Source organism: Crocodylus porosus, unplaced genomic scaffold (assembly GCF_001723895.1).
Source record: "Crocodylus porosus isolate Cpor-Errol unplaced genomic scaffold, CroPor_comp1, whole genome shotgun sequence".
Taxonomy (NCBI): Eukaryota; Metazoa; Chordata; order Crocodylia; family Crocodylidae; genus Crocodylus; species Crocodylus porosus.
The window spans coordinates 27,848,883-27,865,822 of NW_017728931.1; the positions used below are offsets into that span (position 1 = coordinate 27,848,883).

General features: G+C 41.1%; 1 protein-coding gene across 3 annotated transcripts in view; it reads left to right on the forward strand.

The window, feature by feature from the left end:
- Nucleotides 1-16,940, forward strand: part of LOC109316410 (solute carrier organic anion transporter family member 1C1-like) — a 69,994-nt gene that overhangs the window by 37,700 nt on the left and 15,354 nt on the right. For 2 of the 3 annotated variants that reach the window (XM_019544466.1, XM_019544465.1), the window contains exons 14-15: nt 596-713; nt 2,450-2,923. In XM_019544466.1, coding sequence (XP_019400011.1) covers nt 596-713; nt 2,450-2,663 — 332 coding nt within the window. In that variant the 3' untranslated portion in view covers nt 2,664-2,923. Of the gene's footprint in view, nt 1-595; nt 714-2,449; nt 2,924-16,940 lie in introns of those variants that run through there. The other variant, XM_019544467.1, reaches the window with a different exon arrangement.

Sequence of the window (16,940 nt, forward strand, 5' to 3'; positions counted from 1 at the left end):
CAGTTAAATAAAATAATTTTGGCTAAATAGTAGTCTTAGCACTGAGCTAAGTAGTTACTTAGCTTTAAAATATTTTAGTGGATGTAATTCTGGAATGATAAATAGCAGCAGACAAGTCAAACCCAGAAATAGATCAAAGAAGAAGGAAAGTGAAAAAAAGACAATGTTTTAATGAAGTGATCTGCAGCATTTAAGGTGCCCCAACAATTGCAGTGGCCTTACGACTGAACTGACCTTTAATGAAGCATCATTTTCCTGAAAGAGAGGCCAAATTGATATGGTGCACTTGTTAAAATGGAACTATTACCCTCTTTTTCCTTATTTGGAAGTAACAATAATGCTCAGCAATCCCATAGATTCTTTAATTTAAAGAATTAAATTCACTTTACATACTTTTACCAGCAAGTAACAAGGTGGTGGAGTAGGAAATCAGCCCTGTTTAACAGGTGGAAAAACACAGGCAAATTGATTCCTCCAAGATTCTCTAACTGATCATTAATAGGAGTAGAAAATAGGAATCCTGAGTCCACTTACCTGTCTCCTCCCCTAGAAAATAAGAGTCCTATAAATGCCATGTAATCTGTTTTCTTTCTAGGTGGACTTCCAGCTCCTATTTATTTTGGTGCACTGATAGATCAAACCTGCCTGAAATGGGGAACCAAGAGCTGTGGGGGACTGGGGTCTTGCAGAGTATATGATACAAAAGCATTCAGGTAAGATTAAATGATGGAAAGGGGACAGCAATTCAGCTTGGCTTTTCAAGCACTATTAACCATCAAGTACGTATTCCATGTGGCTCTTATCTCCTTTTCATCAGCCAGCTGCATCCATTGAGTTAATCAGGCTGGTTCAAAAACATCCATGAAAAATCTGTGTTTGTTGAAACACTTTTTCATAGAAAACATTTGTTTTCTTCAAAAATGTTCTATTTTGTCAGAAAATAAAAACTCCAAACCTGAATAGTTTCACTGAAAAATTGAAAATGGGGGGTTTATTTTATTTTGTTTAAGGTTTAACTCCATTTTGTTTTCAAATGAAAATTTTCAGAGTCCAGTTCCTGGAATCCAAAACAATCATTTAAAGAAAATAATTTCTTCACTGAAAAAAAAATTATAGGGGAGTTTTCCACCCATTTCCAACCACTTCTAATTAATGTAATGCCTTCCCCATCAACATACATATACATGTACATGTATAAATACATCAGTTGGACAATCTTAAAACCTCCAAACCTCATATTTTCTTTATTAGTCCTTCACAGATCAGAAGAACCATATCCTTTTGGTTCTTCTGATTGAAATCTCAGGAGATCTTTTTTTTGCTCCGAGTAGATGGATTACCAAGATTTGTAACTGTCTAATGACCCCTTAGAATACTGGACAAGGCTCAGCTATTATGGTTATGAGTGGAACAGAAAACTAGAATAAATCCTCCTCTGTGGCTCCCTACCACACATAGCTTTTCACTGAAATCCATTACCAGCCAATATTTTGTTTATTTCAATCCAGTTAAACTATTCACATTTTTCTAAGGTAGATGCTTTTATACAGAGAGAGATATTGTTCCAAGGGTCAACTGACCTTTTTACCTTGACTTTCTTGTGTGGCTGTGAAGTGTTTGGGATCAGATATGAAAGACAGGACTGAAGGACAAGGCACATCTTTTAAAGCTGACCCTCTTTGTGTCAAAAATCTGTTCAGTCCAAAAAGCAGAGGTAGAGATAGCATGGGGCTTCGTGAAGGCCTGATTCTGTTAACTGTTGCTCCCAAGTAACTCCAGTTTGTCACTGGTAGATGCTGTCTTTGAAGGACTCATTAAGCAAAGAGATTACTGTTCTGTCATCCTTTTGTACTGTGCACAGGCCATAGGGTGTCAAGTGTAGCACATGCATTTCTTTATAATTGTGCATTTTACATCTTTGGCCATGGACAGTGGTGAAATTGTGGCGCTACTAGCGCTAACAGTTAGAAGCACTACACAGCAATACCTGGCCTAAGAAGGTGTGCAGAGCCCCCTGGCTGGAGTGCACATAGTTGATAAAAAGGCATTAGTGAAGTGCTCTGCAGCCAGGTGGCTGTCCCCAGGGCTACACTCAATAACTGTCCATCCTGATCTCTATCCTTTCCTCCTTGGAGGTGGTGGGAATAGCAGAGTAGTGTTGGATTTTAGGGGACTGAAATACCTTTGGTGCACTGGAAACACATTACATGTGGTGTTACAAAACATAGCACTACAAAGCTGTTCCTGTTTCATCCAGAACCATTTCTATAGCACTATAGAGGGTATGCACACCTGAATATTTGACTTTTGTAGTGCTACAAAGGTGTTTGTAGCCCTGTACATGTAATATCTGTCCATGGCCCAAGTCTCCAATTCCATGTACGTCAGTCAAGTAACAGTAGAAATAGAAGTTCATTATAGAAATTCATTTTGTTATTTCTTTTTTTAGAAATATCTATCTTGGATTCATTTCCGGACTAAGAACAGTATGCTGTTTTCTATATATAGTGCTCTTCATTTTAATAAAGAAACGATTTGGACCAGATAGCAAAGATCTGAAAAATACAGATGTACCAAGTGAGAAGGAGTCAGCTAGTGTTTGTACAAAGGAAACTTTTCCTTCTGCAAAAACTGTAGCAGATCATGAAGTAACATGTATGTGAAAAGGACAGGCAGTTTCTAACTGTATGCTCATGTTCAGGTTTTATAAGCACAATGTGGGGGTAAATACTAAAATCAAAGATGGTTAAAAGTTTTAGAATTTTGACAATAAATGACACCAGCATTTTAAGTTTGTATATCTTTTCCTCCACCATTCCCACAACATACTACAAAAGACAGCACAACCCAACTCACAAAAGACACCACTACATAATATGCCACCAAGCACACACAACAAAGATAAAGAAAAAATTTAAATATATTCAGGACATTTGTTTCCTAGTTTCTGAACAATTTTAGAGGCAGCTAATTTTTTTCATTTTTCATAATTTTGAATAAAAGCAAATAGGAAAGTAAAATAAAGGGGAGAGAGAGGAAATTTTATAAGAACCTTTCTTCCCTGATTTTGGCCAACTCTGAGTCCTTGTCCTGGCACTGATTTTGGAATCCTTAACTACACCCTCCTTATTTACTCAGTTATTCTGATAGACTCCCATGGGAACACTCATGAATACAGAAAGTTAATCTGAATAATAGCAGCAGCATTGGTCCCTTGAGCAACTTTCAGGCAAAATTGCCATTGACATCCATGGTAGTTTTGGCTGAATATGAACTGGGGATGGTGTTAAAATGGGGACAGTTAAAAACCATTAACCAATCAAAAGAGATACAGAAGAGACAATCTGTTGTATTAAAATATATTGCACTATCCCTTTTTCTAGGGATTAATATGTTTTTTTCTGATTCTGTGCAATGAAGAGGAAAACACTGCGGTTATGTATCATTTTTTTTTAAATGTTATCATTATAACCACTGAAAGACTGCAAGGGAAATTATAATATCCTTCATTTTCCAATGACGTTCTAAAAATGCATTAAAAAGTGCTAAAAGCTTTTAAATATGTTTTTACAGTAATATTCTAGTCAAGAGATTATCCTTAACGACAGGTGCTTCTATCATTTCATTAGAATAATCTCTCTTTTAAAAATGTGCTGATTCATGAAGTGTGATGTTCCACTGACAAACAGATCACTCTGTGACTTTTTCAAGAGTGTGAACATTACTAATAAGAATGCTTTAGGTTATTTGTCATAGGCTCTTTCTTCATATGCTTACCCTTTCCTAAGGGCTAATCCTCCTTCTCTCAGGCACATCTAGCCCAAAGAGCTATTAAAAACGAGCTTCTTACAAGCTAGGAGTGGATTGGAAACTTCTTTCCTGCCATCTTAAACTATAGTCTCTGGAAAATATTAGAAAATATGACACTCTCTCTGTGACACCGCTCTATGACACCTCATAGTACCAGTTTAGATTCCCATCTATGTTAGAGAAGCCACACAGTTGCTCTGGCTTTTGAGACCAGCAGTTCATGAGTCTAATGTGCCCTTGTGGCAGTTGAGAATAGACGAAGTAGAGAGACGTTCCAGAAATGTCCCTGCCCACCAGACCATGTTTTTTATACTTGGGGCCAATAGCTAAATGGGTGGATCTAGGTCATGTAGGCCTCTCTCATATCAAGAAATTCCAGTTAAGATATTAGGATAGTTTTCTGTTGTTAGGTTGGGACAAAGTAGTCACAGCATTATTTCATAGTATGATCTTCAAATTCTGTTACTGAGGACTTTCTTGGAAAACAACCATGGATGTACAAGACTTATTTGGAAGATCATGAAGCCTTTACTTTGGCATTCCCTAATTTTTAAGTGTGAAATCAGGCAGGGATAATGACAAAGACTATTAACATAGGGTTTCATTTGGTTTCTTAAGTGTTTATTAAAATAAGAAGAAATCCTATGTGCCTATATGTATTGAAATTATATATCCTACAAGCTCCTTGCTTCCCACAGCTTTTGTTTCCACATTTCAAGCCTCTTTTGTCTATCATAGCACCAAAATAAACAGGGGCTGGAATTGCAGCTGTCGTAGAATATTCAGAGAATATGTCAGGATGCCAAATTAAATTGGAAAAGCAGTCAAGTATTTGAACAAAAATAGCAGAAGGAGAACATTAGTACAGGCTCAGTTTATTTCTGTCTTTGATATAGAAAATTCTATAAAGCATTGTGTTTACCTTCTTATAGTTTGGAGCAAGCACAAAGTTCTCTCAAATCTAAATGGTTCCTAACAGTTTTCACTCATTTTAATTTCATTTTACAATATTATCCTGTGCTTTAATTATAATTTTAATATAAGTTCATATTTTTGTCCTCACTTATGCAATAATCATAGGTCAAAATCACTAAAATTGGATTGTATTGTGCACTCAGATCTGAATTTTGAGGCAAAGTAGAAACTTCTTTACATGTGGTCTCAACTCGGGGTGAAATTACACATCACACTTAGACCACACCAAATCTGTGGAATGTTAAGTGGTATTAAAGTTAGAAGATGTTGGGTGTGTCCACACATGCAAGCATTTGCACTTGCAGCAGCTCAAATAGAAGCGGTGCAAATTTTAGCCGGGGCTTTTTGCCTCAGCGCACATGCCTGGACATGCACTTCATTGTGGAGCAAATTGTGCCACTCGGGGCAAAATAACCATGCCTGGCACCTCCTGGATCTGCAGCCAAGAGGAGCTAGAGTCTGAGGCCAGCAACTGTGCCAGCTCCAGTAGTATAAAAATCTGCCCTGTGCTGGCCCCAGCAATATAAAAACCTTCCCTGGCCAGCAGCTCAGGGCTACTTGCCCTCAGGAGCTTCTGAGGCCCAGCTACTTGGTATCTGGGGAAACTAGCCCTTTGTGTCAGCTAGACTGCTAAAGTAGCATCCCAAATTCACTTTTTAAAATACTCCAAAATCCACATTCTTCCACAATTAGAACAAGAGAGAAAGAGAGAAAGAGAGAGAGGGATTGATCACATAGGCAATGTTTCATTGTTATATTTACAATGTTAAAGCAATTTGGAAGCCTACCAGCATCATAATAAAAAAAATCTTAAATAGTTATATGTTTTAATATTTGCTTTTGGTTTCCTTATCACATGGTGGGTGTGTGATGGGGGATGTGGAGTTTGCAGGAGGCAATGGGAAGTGGGGTGGGGGGATGTGGGTGGGTATGTGGGTGCATGGGCGACTGGTGCTTTCTGAATCGGGGGGGGGGGCACCAGATTGTCATCAGGGGGTCCACCAGCACCTGCAAAGCTCCTGCTGTTCCCTCCACCAGTGCACCCCCGCCAGGCACCCGGGGCAGCAAATCCCGGTCCCCACACACATGGGCTCCCAAGGCTGGAGACAAGCAGGAGACCAAGCAGAGGGCTGGAGACAAGCAGAAGGCTGGAGACAAGCCTCTGAAGATGAATTAGAGTCTTCCCCTGCTCTCTCCAACTTCTTACCCATTCTCTGCTACTGCTGGTGAGTGTTGGGGTGGGGGGATTTAACGAGGAGTTGGGGAAACCAAAAGGGGCTGGGGCCAGGCAGGGCCTCCCCCATGGTCCCCTCCCCACTCCTACAGCCCCATAACCCCCTATTTACCAGGCATGAAGCCTGTTCCAGGTCTCTGTAGCTTGTACCACTGCCTGCCCCACATGGGCAGGCAGTGTGCTTTAGTACCAGGGAAAGGGCCAAACACGGAGAGCTCTGGCAGGCTACCAGAGTGCCTCTGTGGAGGACCAAGCACCCAGTTGCCTCAGGGAATGTTTTTTTGTTCCTGCATGTGCCTCTTGCAGCATCTCAAAGGGGTCTGAGACGCTGCAAGAGGCATATGCAGTCTCATCTGGATGCGCCTGTTATAAGCAGTTTCACACTGGGGGTAATACCGGGTGCCTGTACACAAGTACAGAGGCTGTTCCAATGTGCTGTAATTACAGCACTTCAGAGAAGACTTGATTAGTTGAGTCCGCTGGAGAATGGCAGTTACTACACTCCGCCAGCCTCCCACATCTCATGCATCATCATCCCCATGCTTAAAAATGGTGATGAGGGTACCTGAACTAAAGCTTGTTGAATGAGTTTTAGTTCCAGTACCCCCACCACTACTTTAAAGTGCAGGGGCACTGATCTATGAGATGCTGCCGTGTTTTACTTAGAGTATCTCTTTGAGTACCACTGGGCATGTCTACACAAGACACTACTGAGCAGTGGTTACTGCACATTTATTTAGTACAATTATTATGTATAATGAAGTATTAAATAAATGAACTGTAACTGGAGTTACTGCGCAGTAGTACCAGCAAATGTCTTTTTAGTGATGCTTACTGCACAGTAACCTAATAATTTCATAGATTTCAGAGACATTAGGGCTAGAAGGGACCTCAGAAGATCATCGGGTCCAGCCCCCTGCCCTAGGGGCAGTAAGTCAGCTAGGCTCAAAGGATCCCAGCAAGATAAGCATCTAAACATTACTTAAAAGAGTCCAGAGGAGGTGCTTGCACCACCTCTGGAGGAAATCTATTCCAGGCCTTGGGGACCTGGACAGTAAAGAAGTTTTTCCTTATGTCCAGCCTAAAATGGTCTTGGAGGAGTTTGTGACTGTTGGACCTTGTCATCCCTTGGGGGCACTTTGGTGAACAGGCATTCCCCCAGATCCTGATGCACACCCCTTATGGACTTAGGCTGCCAGCAGGTCACCCCGAGCCTGCGCTTTTCCAGGCTGAAGAGTCCCATGGCTCTCAGCCTCTCATCATAAGGCCTATTCTCTTGTTCTCTGGTCATGTGTATGGCTCTCCTCTAGACTCTCTCAAGCTTCGCCACGTCCGTCTTGAATTGTGGAGCCCAGAATTGGATGCAGTACTCTAGGTGCAGCCTCACCAAGGCCAAGTACAGTGGGAGGATCACATCCTGTGATTTGCTTGAGAAGCATCTATAGATGCAAGCCAGAGTTTTGTTTGCTTTACCAGCTGTGATGTCGCACTGGTGGCTCATGTTCATCTTGTGGTCAATTATGATCCCCAAGTCTCCTTCGGCCATGTTGCTAGTGAATGTAGCACTGCTGAGCCTATAAGCTTGCTGAAGGATTTTTTTTTCCCCCAAGGTAGAGTACCTTGCATTTTTCCATATTGAAGATCATCAGGTTTATATCTGCCCTCTTTCTAAGTCTATCCAGGTCAGCCTGGGTCACTGCACAGTAGTGAATTAGCACGTTGGTGCTGTGATATGCTACTGCTCAGTATTATTCGGCTGTTGTGCAGTTAGTCTTGTGTAGATCTGCCCGGTAATATAAAGTGGCGAGCCTCTATGAAACACCTAGCAAAGGGGCTTGGAGTCTTTAGGTACACTTAGCACTGAATAGGAATGAGAAATTACTGCTACACAAAGAACAGTTTTTTTATGTTCATCTCCATAAATGTTACACTGCCTAATAATTGCTTGAGTATTTTGCTTGTACTTGTTCTGTATTAACCAGTCCATAGACATGAAAGTACAAACATGCATTGTATCTCTGTACCAAAGTCCTTTTTCTATGCATTTGTGACAAGTTAAGCAAAAAAAATCTAAACAACCAAACACGCAACCCTTCCTTCTTGAGAGAAAAAGTGGAGCTTCATTTTCAGCCAACCAATGAGATGAAGGGGGCTGAATGCTGTACAGAACACTTCCGCTTCAACAGTGGGTTTTAAGTTAGGCATTGCTACTGTCACAAACAGGTTTGATTAATGTGGTGGTGGAGAGTGTCCGAATTCTCCTACTATGCTCAGCAAAAGTAGCTGTGGTCATTCAGCTTGTTTGAGTGAATGGATTTAGTGTGTTTCTTCAAGGGTCTAAGACAGCAGTTGAAGTGGACCAGCAGATTTGAATTTTAGCATCAACATGAAAAAATTACTTGGCAAGTAATAATCAAAGTTAATGGTGTAGCTATTCTCCCTTGGCACAACTTACACAGCAGAAAGAGAACTAATATCACCCAGAAATCTCTGCAGCAGTGTCTTGAAGTGGGTGAGTCCCTAGAATGGGTGTAAAGCTCTCTTGTGGCTTGTAAGGGTAAGGGGAATGGTTAGAGCACAGTAAGCTCTAGCAGAGAACAGTTACCAACTGGTATGATATTAAAGAAGCTTCGGCTACTTGTACATGGCATGGGGGGGTTAAATTCAGTTTAGTTCTCCCTAAATTGAAACGGTAGGTTTTTAAAAACACTGCTTCAATTTAGGGAGAATTAAACTGAACTAAATCCTTGTGGTGTGTGCACAATTGTGGGGGGGCCCGATCTTCACCTGCCTCTTTGGTGGCAGGAGGAAAGGGGGCAAGTTGCCGGCAGGCCAAGCAGTTCCTGAGCTATGTGTGTCCCCCCCAGGTGGCACCTGCCCACTGGCACCTGGCCCAGTTGGTCCTGCGGGGCATCATAGCAGTGGAGGGCAATACCAGGCCCTCGCACAGCTCAGGCAGGCAGGCTCTGGGGAGGAAAAAAAAAAAAGATCAGACTTGCTGCTTTTTTTTTTTCCTTCAGTGGAGCCTGACTTCATGGGCTGCTGCCAGGTCCCACCGCCCCTAAACTGCACGGGGCCTGCCAAGCCCTGAGCATGTTGTCTTCCAGTGCCCCGAGCACTGTTGCACTTTTTTAGGTAGCAAACAGAGGTCTTTTACCTTGCTATGTACCAAAGGTATTTAAAGTGGAATATGCCACTGAGTGTACAAAGAGCAACCCCATTAAAGCGGAATATGCAGTCGAATGTACAAACAGCGACACCATTAAAGCAGTGCAAAAGGGCATTTAAGCCACTTTTAAGCCCAATTTTGTGGTGTGTACAAAGGTCCTAAATTGCTCTAATCCAGTTGTGGCCAACCTGCATATTTTGTGTGGGGTGGGGTGGGGGGAAGGGACAGGTAGCACACGGCAGATAAGACAGGAAGCAAAAAATAAATCAAGCAGGGGAAGGGGACTCAAGGAGGGTGTGGGGCTAGTTTGTGGCATACCTGTGGAAAAGGTTGCCTCCCTCTCCAGTGCTCTAATGTATGCTAAGACTGAAGCTGAGGTGGAGAAAAGCAGAGAATCAGGGTGTCCCATCCAGTTCCTTACTAGCATGTCTGTTATATAGAAGCTCATTTTCTAACAGAATCTAGTCTTTGTCATCATACTTGATAGCATTTTGATTTCCTTGGTTAAAAGGTGTATAATAAGAGGACATCTCTATTCTTGTTGCCAGAGAGGAGCACTCTGTTAATGTTCCAACTGAAAAAGCAGATCTAGTATTGCTGCATTCAGAGCATAATGCAAGTTCTCATTCATTGACAAGTCTTTCCCTCAATAAACAGGATTGGATAACTTGAATGACAGCTCCATCTTTGTATTCAACATCCACTACAGGCCTTGAGACAAAATGCAAGATATGGAAGTTGAAGTTGCATGTCTTATTAAACCATCTTTTAGTAGAAGTTTACTTTGGGGGTTTCCAGTGACTTTCTTCCAGTCTAGGAAAGATGCAGTTTCAGTCCACACTACATACAGAAACCAGAAAGCATTATTTATAGCAGGGATGGACAATGTGTAGCATGAGCAGTCTGTGTATATGGCATGTGACAGATGAGGGAAGGAATAGGTAGCACAGCAGCAGATAGGGTAAGAAGCAGAAGGCAGATCAGGACATCAGCCGGCAGCACAGGGTAGGAAGCAGAAAGCAGAGGAGGAAATGGGGGAGAGGAAAGGGATTGGAGTGGCTCTCAGGGGGTACATCTACAGACACAAATGCTCTGGGGTTTCCTCCAGAGTAATTACAGCAAATTTGTTATTATTGTAAGCTAATTTTCTATTAATATCAGCTAATTTGCTATTATAGTTTCTTATGATTTTGTGATTCTAAGTTACAGGATAGTGGGAAAAATTCAAAGCCCATGGCAAAGCTGTTTAGGTAGGAAAACCATAATACTGATGCAAAATGGGTATCAATAAAGCTATTATTTATTTGTAAAATATGAAATCATTACAAACTGGCATACACCTTTACTAAATTTTAAGAAATATCCACAATTGTTTTTGTAGCCATGATGTTTGCAGAATAGGTCAACATATGCTTATGGCTTAAGTTTATGGATTAAGTTACTTAAAATGATATGTTTAAGTTAAATACATTCTAGGAAGTTTATGTTTGTCCTTGGACAACAGAAAGTCAGAAGTATTGAGGAGCTAAACACCCTGGGCCATAAATCTATGCTTTTGGCCACACAGTGTAGCTTTGTAAAACTATGTAAGTTGCTTTTAGTTACCAAACTTTTTTTCTTTATGGTACATTTTGAAAATGTCCATTTTCAAGGGAAGTATTGGTTGCTTGGATTCAGGCTTTGTAAAAAATACCCAGTTTAAGTAAATCTTTGTTTACAAACTGTAAACAGACTTCAGAATGGCAAAGTAGAGAGCTAGGAACCAGTTTTGTTTAAAAGCAAATCAAGGGTCTTCTCAAAGACAGAAGCCCCTGGGTTCAGCAGTTTATTCAAAAAGTGCTAAGGATTTCCTTAGTGAAGCCACCCCACACACTTCTTCCTTCCCCTGTTTCCTCTTCCTTTTTTTTTGTATATATACCCTGAAGCATCCAACCATTCAAAGTATCTTGACTGGAAAATTTTCTTCAGACGATGTTGGTGGCTTTTGTCTAATGTGGGCATGTCGTCACTTATTAAAGCATTGTATCAAAAACAGTGGTAATAAGCTAATGCACAGTAGAAATAGGCTACTGTGCATTGTCACAAAGAAGGCATGCACTTTTGCTACTGCACATTAGGGCAGCCTAATGCTTATTTCATAGATTTCATAGACATCAGGGCTGGAAGGGACCTCGGGAGATCATTGAGTCCAGCCCCCTGCCCATGTAGTACCTCATGGTTAATACTCAGTAGCAAAAGCACACTCATGCATGTGTAGACACACCCTGTATGTTGCCTCTCAGCATTGCTAACCCAGGGCCATTCCTTCAAGGCTTGAAATGACAGGACACTTCTGAGAGATCTGTTTGGTTAATATTGTGTATTTTTATACAAACCATAACATTTTCTGAAACTCTTGTTGTGACCAGTGAGATGATGTATGAGCAATACAGCATGGTCATTTGATGTAGGACTGGTCACTAATGTAAGGAGCTGTTTTAGTGCAGAATATTTACAGTAATTGGAAAACGATGCGTTGCTTGGCAATGCTTAAACATTGCAATGTCTGGCAAAAATAGAAAAATAATAACCACCTCTCAAAAGACTGTTAAGAAGAACAGTACTCTCTTAACTATTTAAAATTGCAATATGCTAAATATTATCTATATTTAAAAAACCCAAACAAACCGATTTTGTGGGATGAAAAGCTTCTATTATAATAAGATTGAAATTCTAAATTGTATAACACTTCTAAATTGTATGATTCCTAAGTGCAGAAATTCTGAAGTGCATAATTCTAAGATTGAAAATCTAAAGCAGTCAAAGCAACACCTATTATGCTTTTATTAAACTAATGGTATTTTTCAGAAAAATGGTCTGACTACGTTAGAATTCTAGCAATAAAAAATATTCTAAGAACTAGTCACTGCAAAGGCATTATAACTATAAAACTGAAGTAATATCAAAACCTTCCTGCATATATAGGAGGTCATTATTTAATCATAAACTACTCAGAAGAAAAACTCATAAAGGCTGTGAATCTAATAAAGCATGACAACAGCTAATTCTGTATCTGGCCAAGCTGGAAAGACAGGGATTTCAGCATTTGTTTTTGCCCCAAATCAGAACAACCATATTTGTAATAATCAGTTGTTTAATAATGGTTATCTACTCAAAACTGCCAGGAAAAAAAATGGGTTTCAATAGCTTGGCAACAGATAAAACAGGAAAGAGAGCTGCTATTACCGTACAAGTATACTAGGAGCCAAGAGCTGCTTGTGGTTTATAGGAATCCTGTCCTAGAGATTTTACCTGAATACAGCTGCCGTTTAATTTGGGACACACTATGCAACAAGGGAACCCTGCGCACCTACTTCCTTCTCTATCTCACCTGCCACATGCTGCTGTTTCCTTTTCACAGATGGTTTCCAGTTCCACTCAGCAGAGCAGTTTATAGGATGCTTGGGCTTGCCACAACCAAGCTAATCCAGTTGTGCAGGTTGAGTTGAGCTACCACTCTTTGTGGTTCTTAATAAAGTCACCTTTCCCTGGGCAAGTTTATGTGGTTTCCATGGTGCTGAAGGGTGACAATGAGTTGGGATTTATGTTCTTATAAAAATTACAGTTTCTGGAAGCAAGGATATCTTGTCTCTTTACCATCTTCGAGTACTGCTTATTGCCGAATGTTCTGTTTTCATCTTATTTTACAGCCTTGTATGACAAGGCTCCTTTTGTTTTTACTACTTATTTAAGAAACTGAACAAAGATGTATTTAACTATATAGTACAAAGCAAGTAATGGCATATATGACATTGGTAGAGAAGCAGGTGAATGAACCTTAGCTGTTATAATCTGTGTTGTTTGGTTCAGTAATGATGTGGTCGATGTTGATGAGGGGGCACAGCTGGCACCTGGTGGCTTAGTGGGAGCTGGAGTTAGGTAGTCTGTTGCAGGAGAGATGTGTCTTGAAGTTGCAGCATTGCCTATAATCCAGGGCAATGTGATGGGCTAGCTGGTAGTGATTTGGCCCAGGGGTTCTGAAGGGGTAAAAAATGTTTGGAGGGCTTGGGGTTCCCTTTCCTCACTAATCAGGCCAACCCTCCATGTCCCCTGATTGAACCCTTGGGTTACCTGGAGGGGCATAAAGTGGGCAGCGCAGCTGACTCAGACAGACTGGCGAGGGACAATGAGGAAGGAGTTTCAAAGAGCTGGGCCAGCTGGGCAGGAGCAGTTGCCCCAGAAGAGCCAGGAGCAGGACCCACATGCAGTGGTTGAACTCTCAGCAGTGTGGCATGTAGCCAGCAGGAGAGGCTCCCTGCTGGGCTCCAGGATCCCCGGCGAGAGGCTGCGACTCTCTGTGAGGCAGGAGAGGTTCCCCATCTGGCTCCAGCAATAGGCTGTGCACGGACCCAAGAGGCTCCCAGCTCTATTTCTGGTTCTCCAGCAAGAGGCAGGGCAGCTCAACATGAGGCAGGGGCTCCTGGAAGTTCAAAAGCCCTAGCAGCCTAGAGCAATCTCACAGCAGGGGCTGTGTACAGTGTTCCTGCATCCCATGTGGGAGCTCTGAGTTCAATTCCTGGCTAGGTCAAATCAGGGTAAGTGAAGTGGTTAGGAGAAGAAATTCTTATCAGTGTTTTCCCTCTTCCCCCCATCAGGTACCTGTCCCCTATATCTCTTGTTGTTTGGCATTTTATATTTTATCAACCAGTATTGTTTGGTGCATTGTATTGCTTTTTATACTTTGGTAAACCTGTCTTTTGTTAACTGTCTACAAATGTGAATGCCTAAACTTTATTGAATCTCGTCCCCTTGGGATATTGTAGTGTCCCCTATACTCCCTGGTTTATATATGTTATGTTCCCATCACTGTTTGTCTCATTAAAAATATATGGTTAAGTCCCCATTGGTGATCTGGCTCTGGTCTATAGGGGAAGGAGGGTCCCTACACCTCCCACAGCATTCATGCACCTGCTCTGATCCCTTCAATTGGAGAGGGCATATGTCTTGGAGTACCACTCAGGTTACAGCAATTAAGATGGTCATCATTTCTAGGAGGGGTTGGAAGTCATTAATGATGTTGCCAGGGTGCTCAAGGTGGCTCCTGAGGGTGACAAGAGGGTTTCTGTTGCTCTTGCCACAGTGTTGGTATTGTAGCAAGGCAGAATGAGATCTGCTTTTGTTACCTGTATTTTGTACCCAGGCTTTTTGTTTTTCTGAATGAGCCAGTCTTTATGATTAGCATGAGCTAAGATAGTGCACAGTCAGAAAAATATGCATGCTCTCCCCTATCACAGATTCCTCTGCTATTCTGAGGAAATATGCTGAGAACTGGTAATATCCATGAGTCACTTTGGGTTGTTGAATAGCCACAGATACACTTATTCAATGGCAGCTTAACTCTACCCACAAGCAGATTGGCAGAAGAAAGGGGAAACAGCAAAGGGATAACTATGGCTCTGCTCACCCACCCCTAGTTTCGCTACGAGGAAACAGCTAGGGAAAGAAGAATGGGGAAATGTATTGTTAATTCTCTCTCTGCAAAGGAAACTGCTTTCTCTGTTGATTCTTGAGAGCTCATGACATGAGTGTCAAGAGTTATTGAAATAAAATTTTAATAAAAAAAATCAAAATCTTGAAAACCTTAACAATTCAGGGCATGGTTAAGCCAACAAAATTAATATTTGCTTTGGTAAAACAAATCTTATCAATCTGGTTTAAAAAGTCCACAGTATTGTAGAAAGGCAAATACATACATTTTTGAAACCATGATAAAGTTGCCACGTTTAAAAGTGTGCACAGTTAATTAAGGCGAATACTTTATGACTCCTTTTAGCGCAAGTTACAGTTAAAAAAATACAGCGCTTCAAATTCTGCAACGTTCCAGATCCCTTTCATTTAGCTTTCCTTCTCTCTTCCCTCTTCACATCTCTTTCTAATGAAGCGTTTTGTTTTTACTTGAGACCAATGAATTTTAAGTTTAGCATAAAATAAATGTTTTCATGGATTGAAAGATTTGAATTTATAGTGTCTCAGTAAAAACTTGGCTTAGTCACTACTGAGAACAGCATGTTCCTTAAGTCAAGATATAATAATACAAAATGAACTGGACAATACTGATATCCGCAACGAAAGTCCAAGGATTACACTTACAAGAAAACTTATTTTGAAGTTTAATAGCTAAGCAAGATGGCTCATCATTTCAGGTACTAGAAGTCATTCTTACTAGGGCTGTGTGAAATTTCTCTAGCTGTTTCATTTCAACACTGTTTCAACTTGTTTTGAGCTCAAATCAGTGAAATTGAAATGAAACGAAAGGTTTTGAAACAGCTTCGAAGCAAAACCAGGGCAGTCGAAACGTTTTGAAAGTTTTGAAATGTTTTGCGTTTCAAAGCTGGGCTTGCCTGCAGGGAAACAGAAAGTAAGGAGAGGGAGGGGAAAAAGCAGGGATGAACTGCTCTCATACTGACTATGTAGCTGGCCAGTGACTGTGATCTTTCCCTGAGGTCCCTTCCAATCCCAGTGCTCTGGGGGAGGGATGGAAAAACAGCATAAAAGGCAGCATTGTTTTAACTGGCTTGCTTTCTGCCTTGGGGTCAGTTACTGAGTTATCTTTCAGAAGCTCAGCAGCATTAGACAACAAAGGCTACTACTATTGTTTTCCTACTTGCTAGCCTAGCAAGTGGGATTCCACAATACCTTTTACTTTCTTTCTATACGCATTTATTTTATTATTATATTCATTGATTGAGTCCTTTCAATTTATTCCTCCCCCCAATCCTCTTTTTGTTTAGTCTATTTTGATTCTTTTCAAATCTGTGCTTTCTCTCACAGTGGCAGACAAGGTTCTTTGGGTGATTAATCTTCTATCTTTTATTAGACCAACTTAAATAGTTAGAAAACAATTATTAAGCAAGCTTTCGGCTTCAAAATCCCTTCTTCAGGCTAAGGAAGTTTCTGAAGTGGTGTGTACTCTTCCTGGATGGAATGAAAAGTAAAGAAGCCAGAGGCTGGGCTGGTATGTATAGAAAAGGTGTATGGTAGTCAGTGAAACTGTAGATTGAGGAGTCAATGGGTGAGAGACAGGCGGGGGGGAGGGGGCGGGGAGAGAAGGGGGATGAATAGTAGAGAGATACCTGGGGAGTCGGATGTCAGGCAGGTTATAATGTGTCATAAATCCAATGTCTATATTTAGTCCATGATTTTTAGTATCCAGGAGGTTGATGAAATGGAGTTCATAGGCTCAGCTCTGGGAAGTGTTTTGTAAGTTTCCATTGAGGATCAGGACTGAGAGATTGGAGAGAGAGTGGTTTTCTTGTGAGAAATGTGCCCCCACATGTAATTGGGTATTCCTGTCTTTGATTGATTTCTGGTGTGCGTTTGTTCTGGTGCGCAGTTGTTGTTTGGTCTCTCCTACATAATTTCCATCAGGGTATTTGGTACATTGGATGAGATATATTACATTTCTGGAGGTATACCTGTAAGATGCAGGAATGCTGATGGCTCTATTGTGGGGTGAAGTGATTGTGGGGGTGGTGGAGATATGTTGGCAGGTTTTGCATTTCTTGTTATGGCATGGTCTGGATCCGTTTGGTGTGTTCTGGGCTTGAGGACATTTGCTTCTGGTGATGAGGTTAGCGAGGTTCAGTGCTTGTTTGAAGGCTAGGTTGGGTGTCTCTGGGAAGATCTTTTTAAGAATAGGGTCTCTTTCTAGTATGGGTTGTAGTTGTTTGAGGATTTTCCATATGGGTTTGAGGGAGGGGTGATATGTTATAA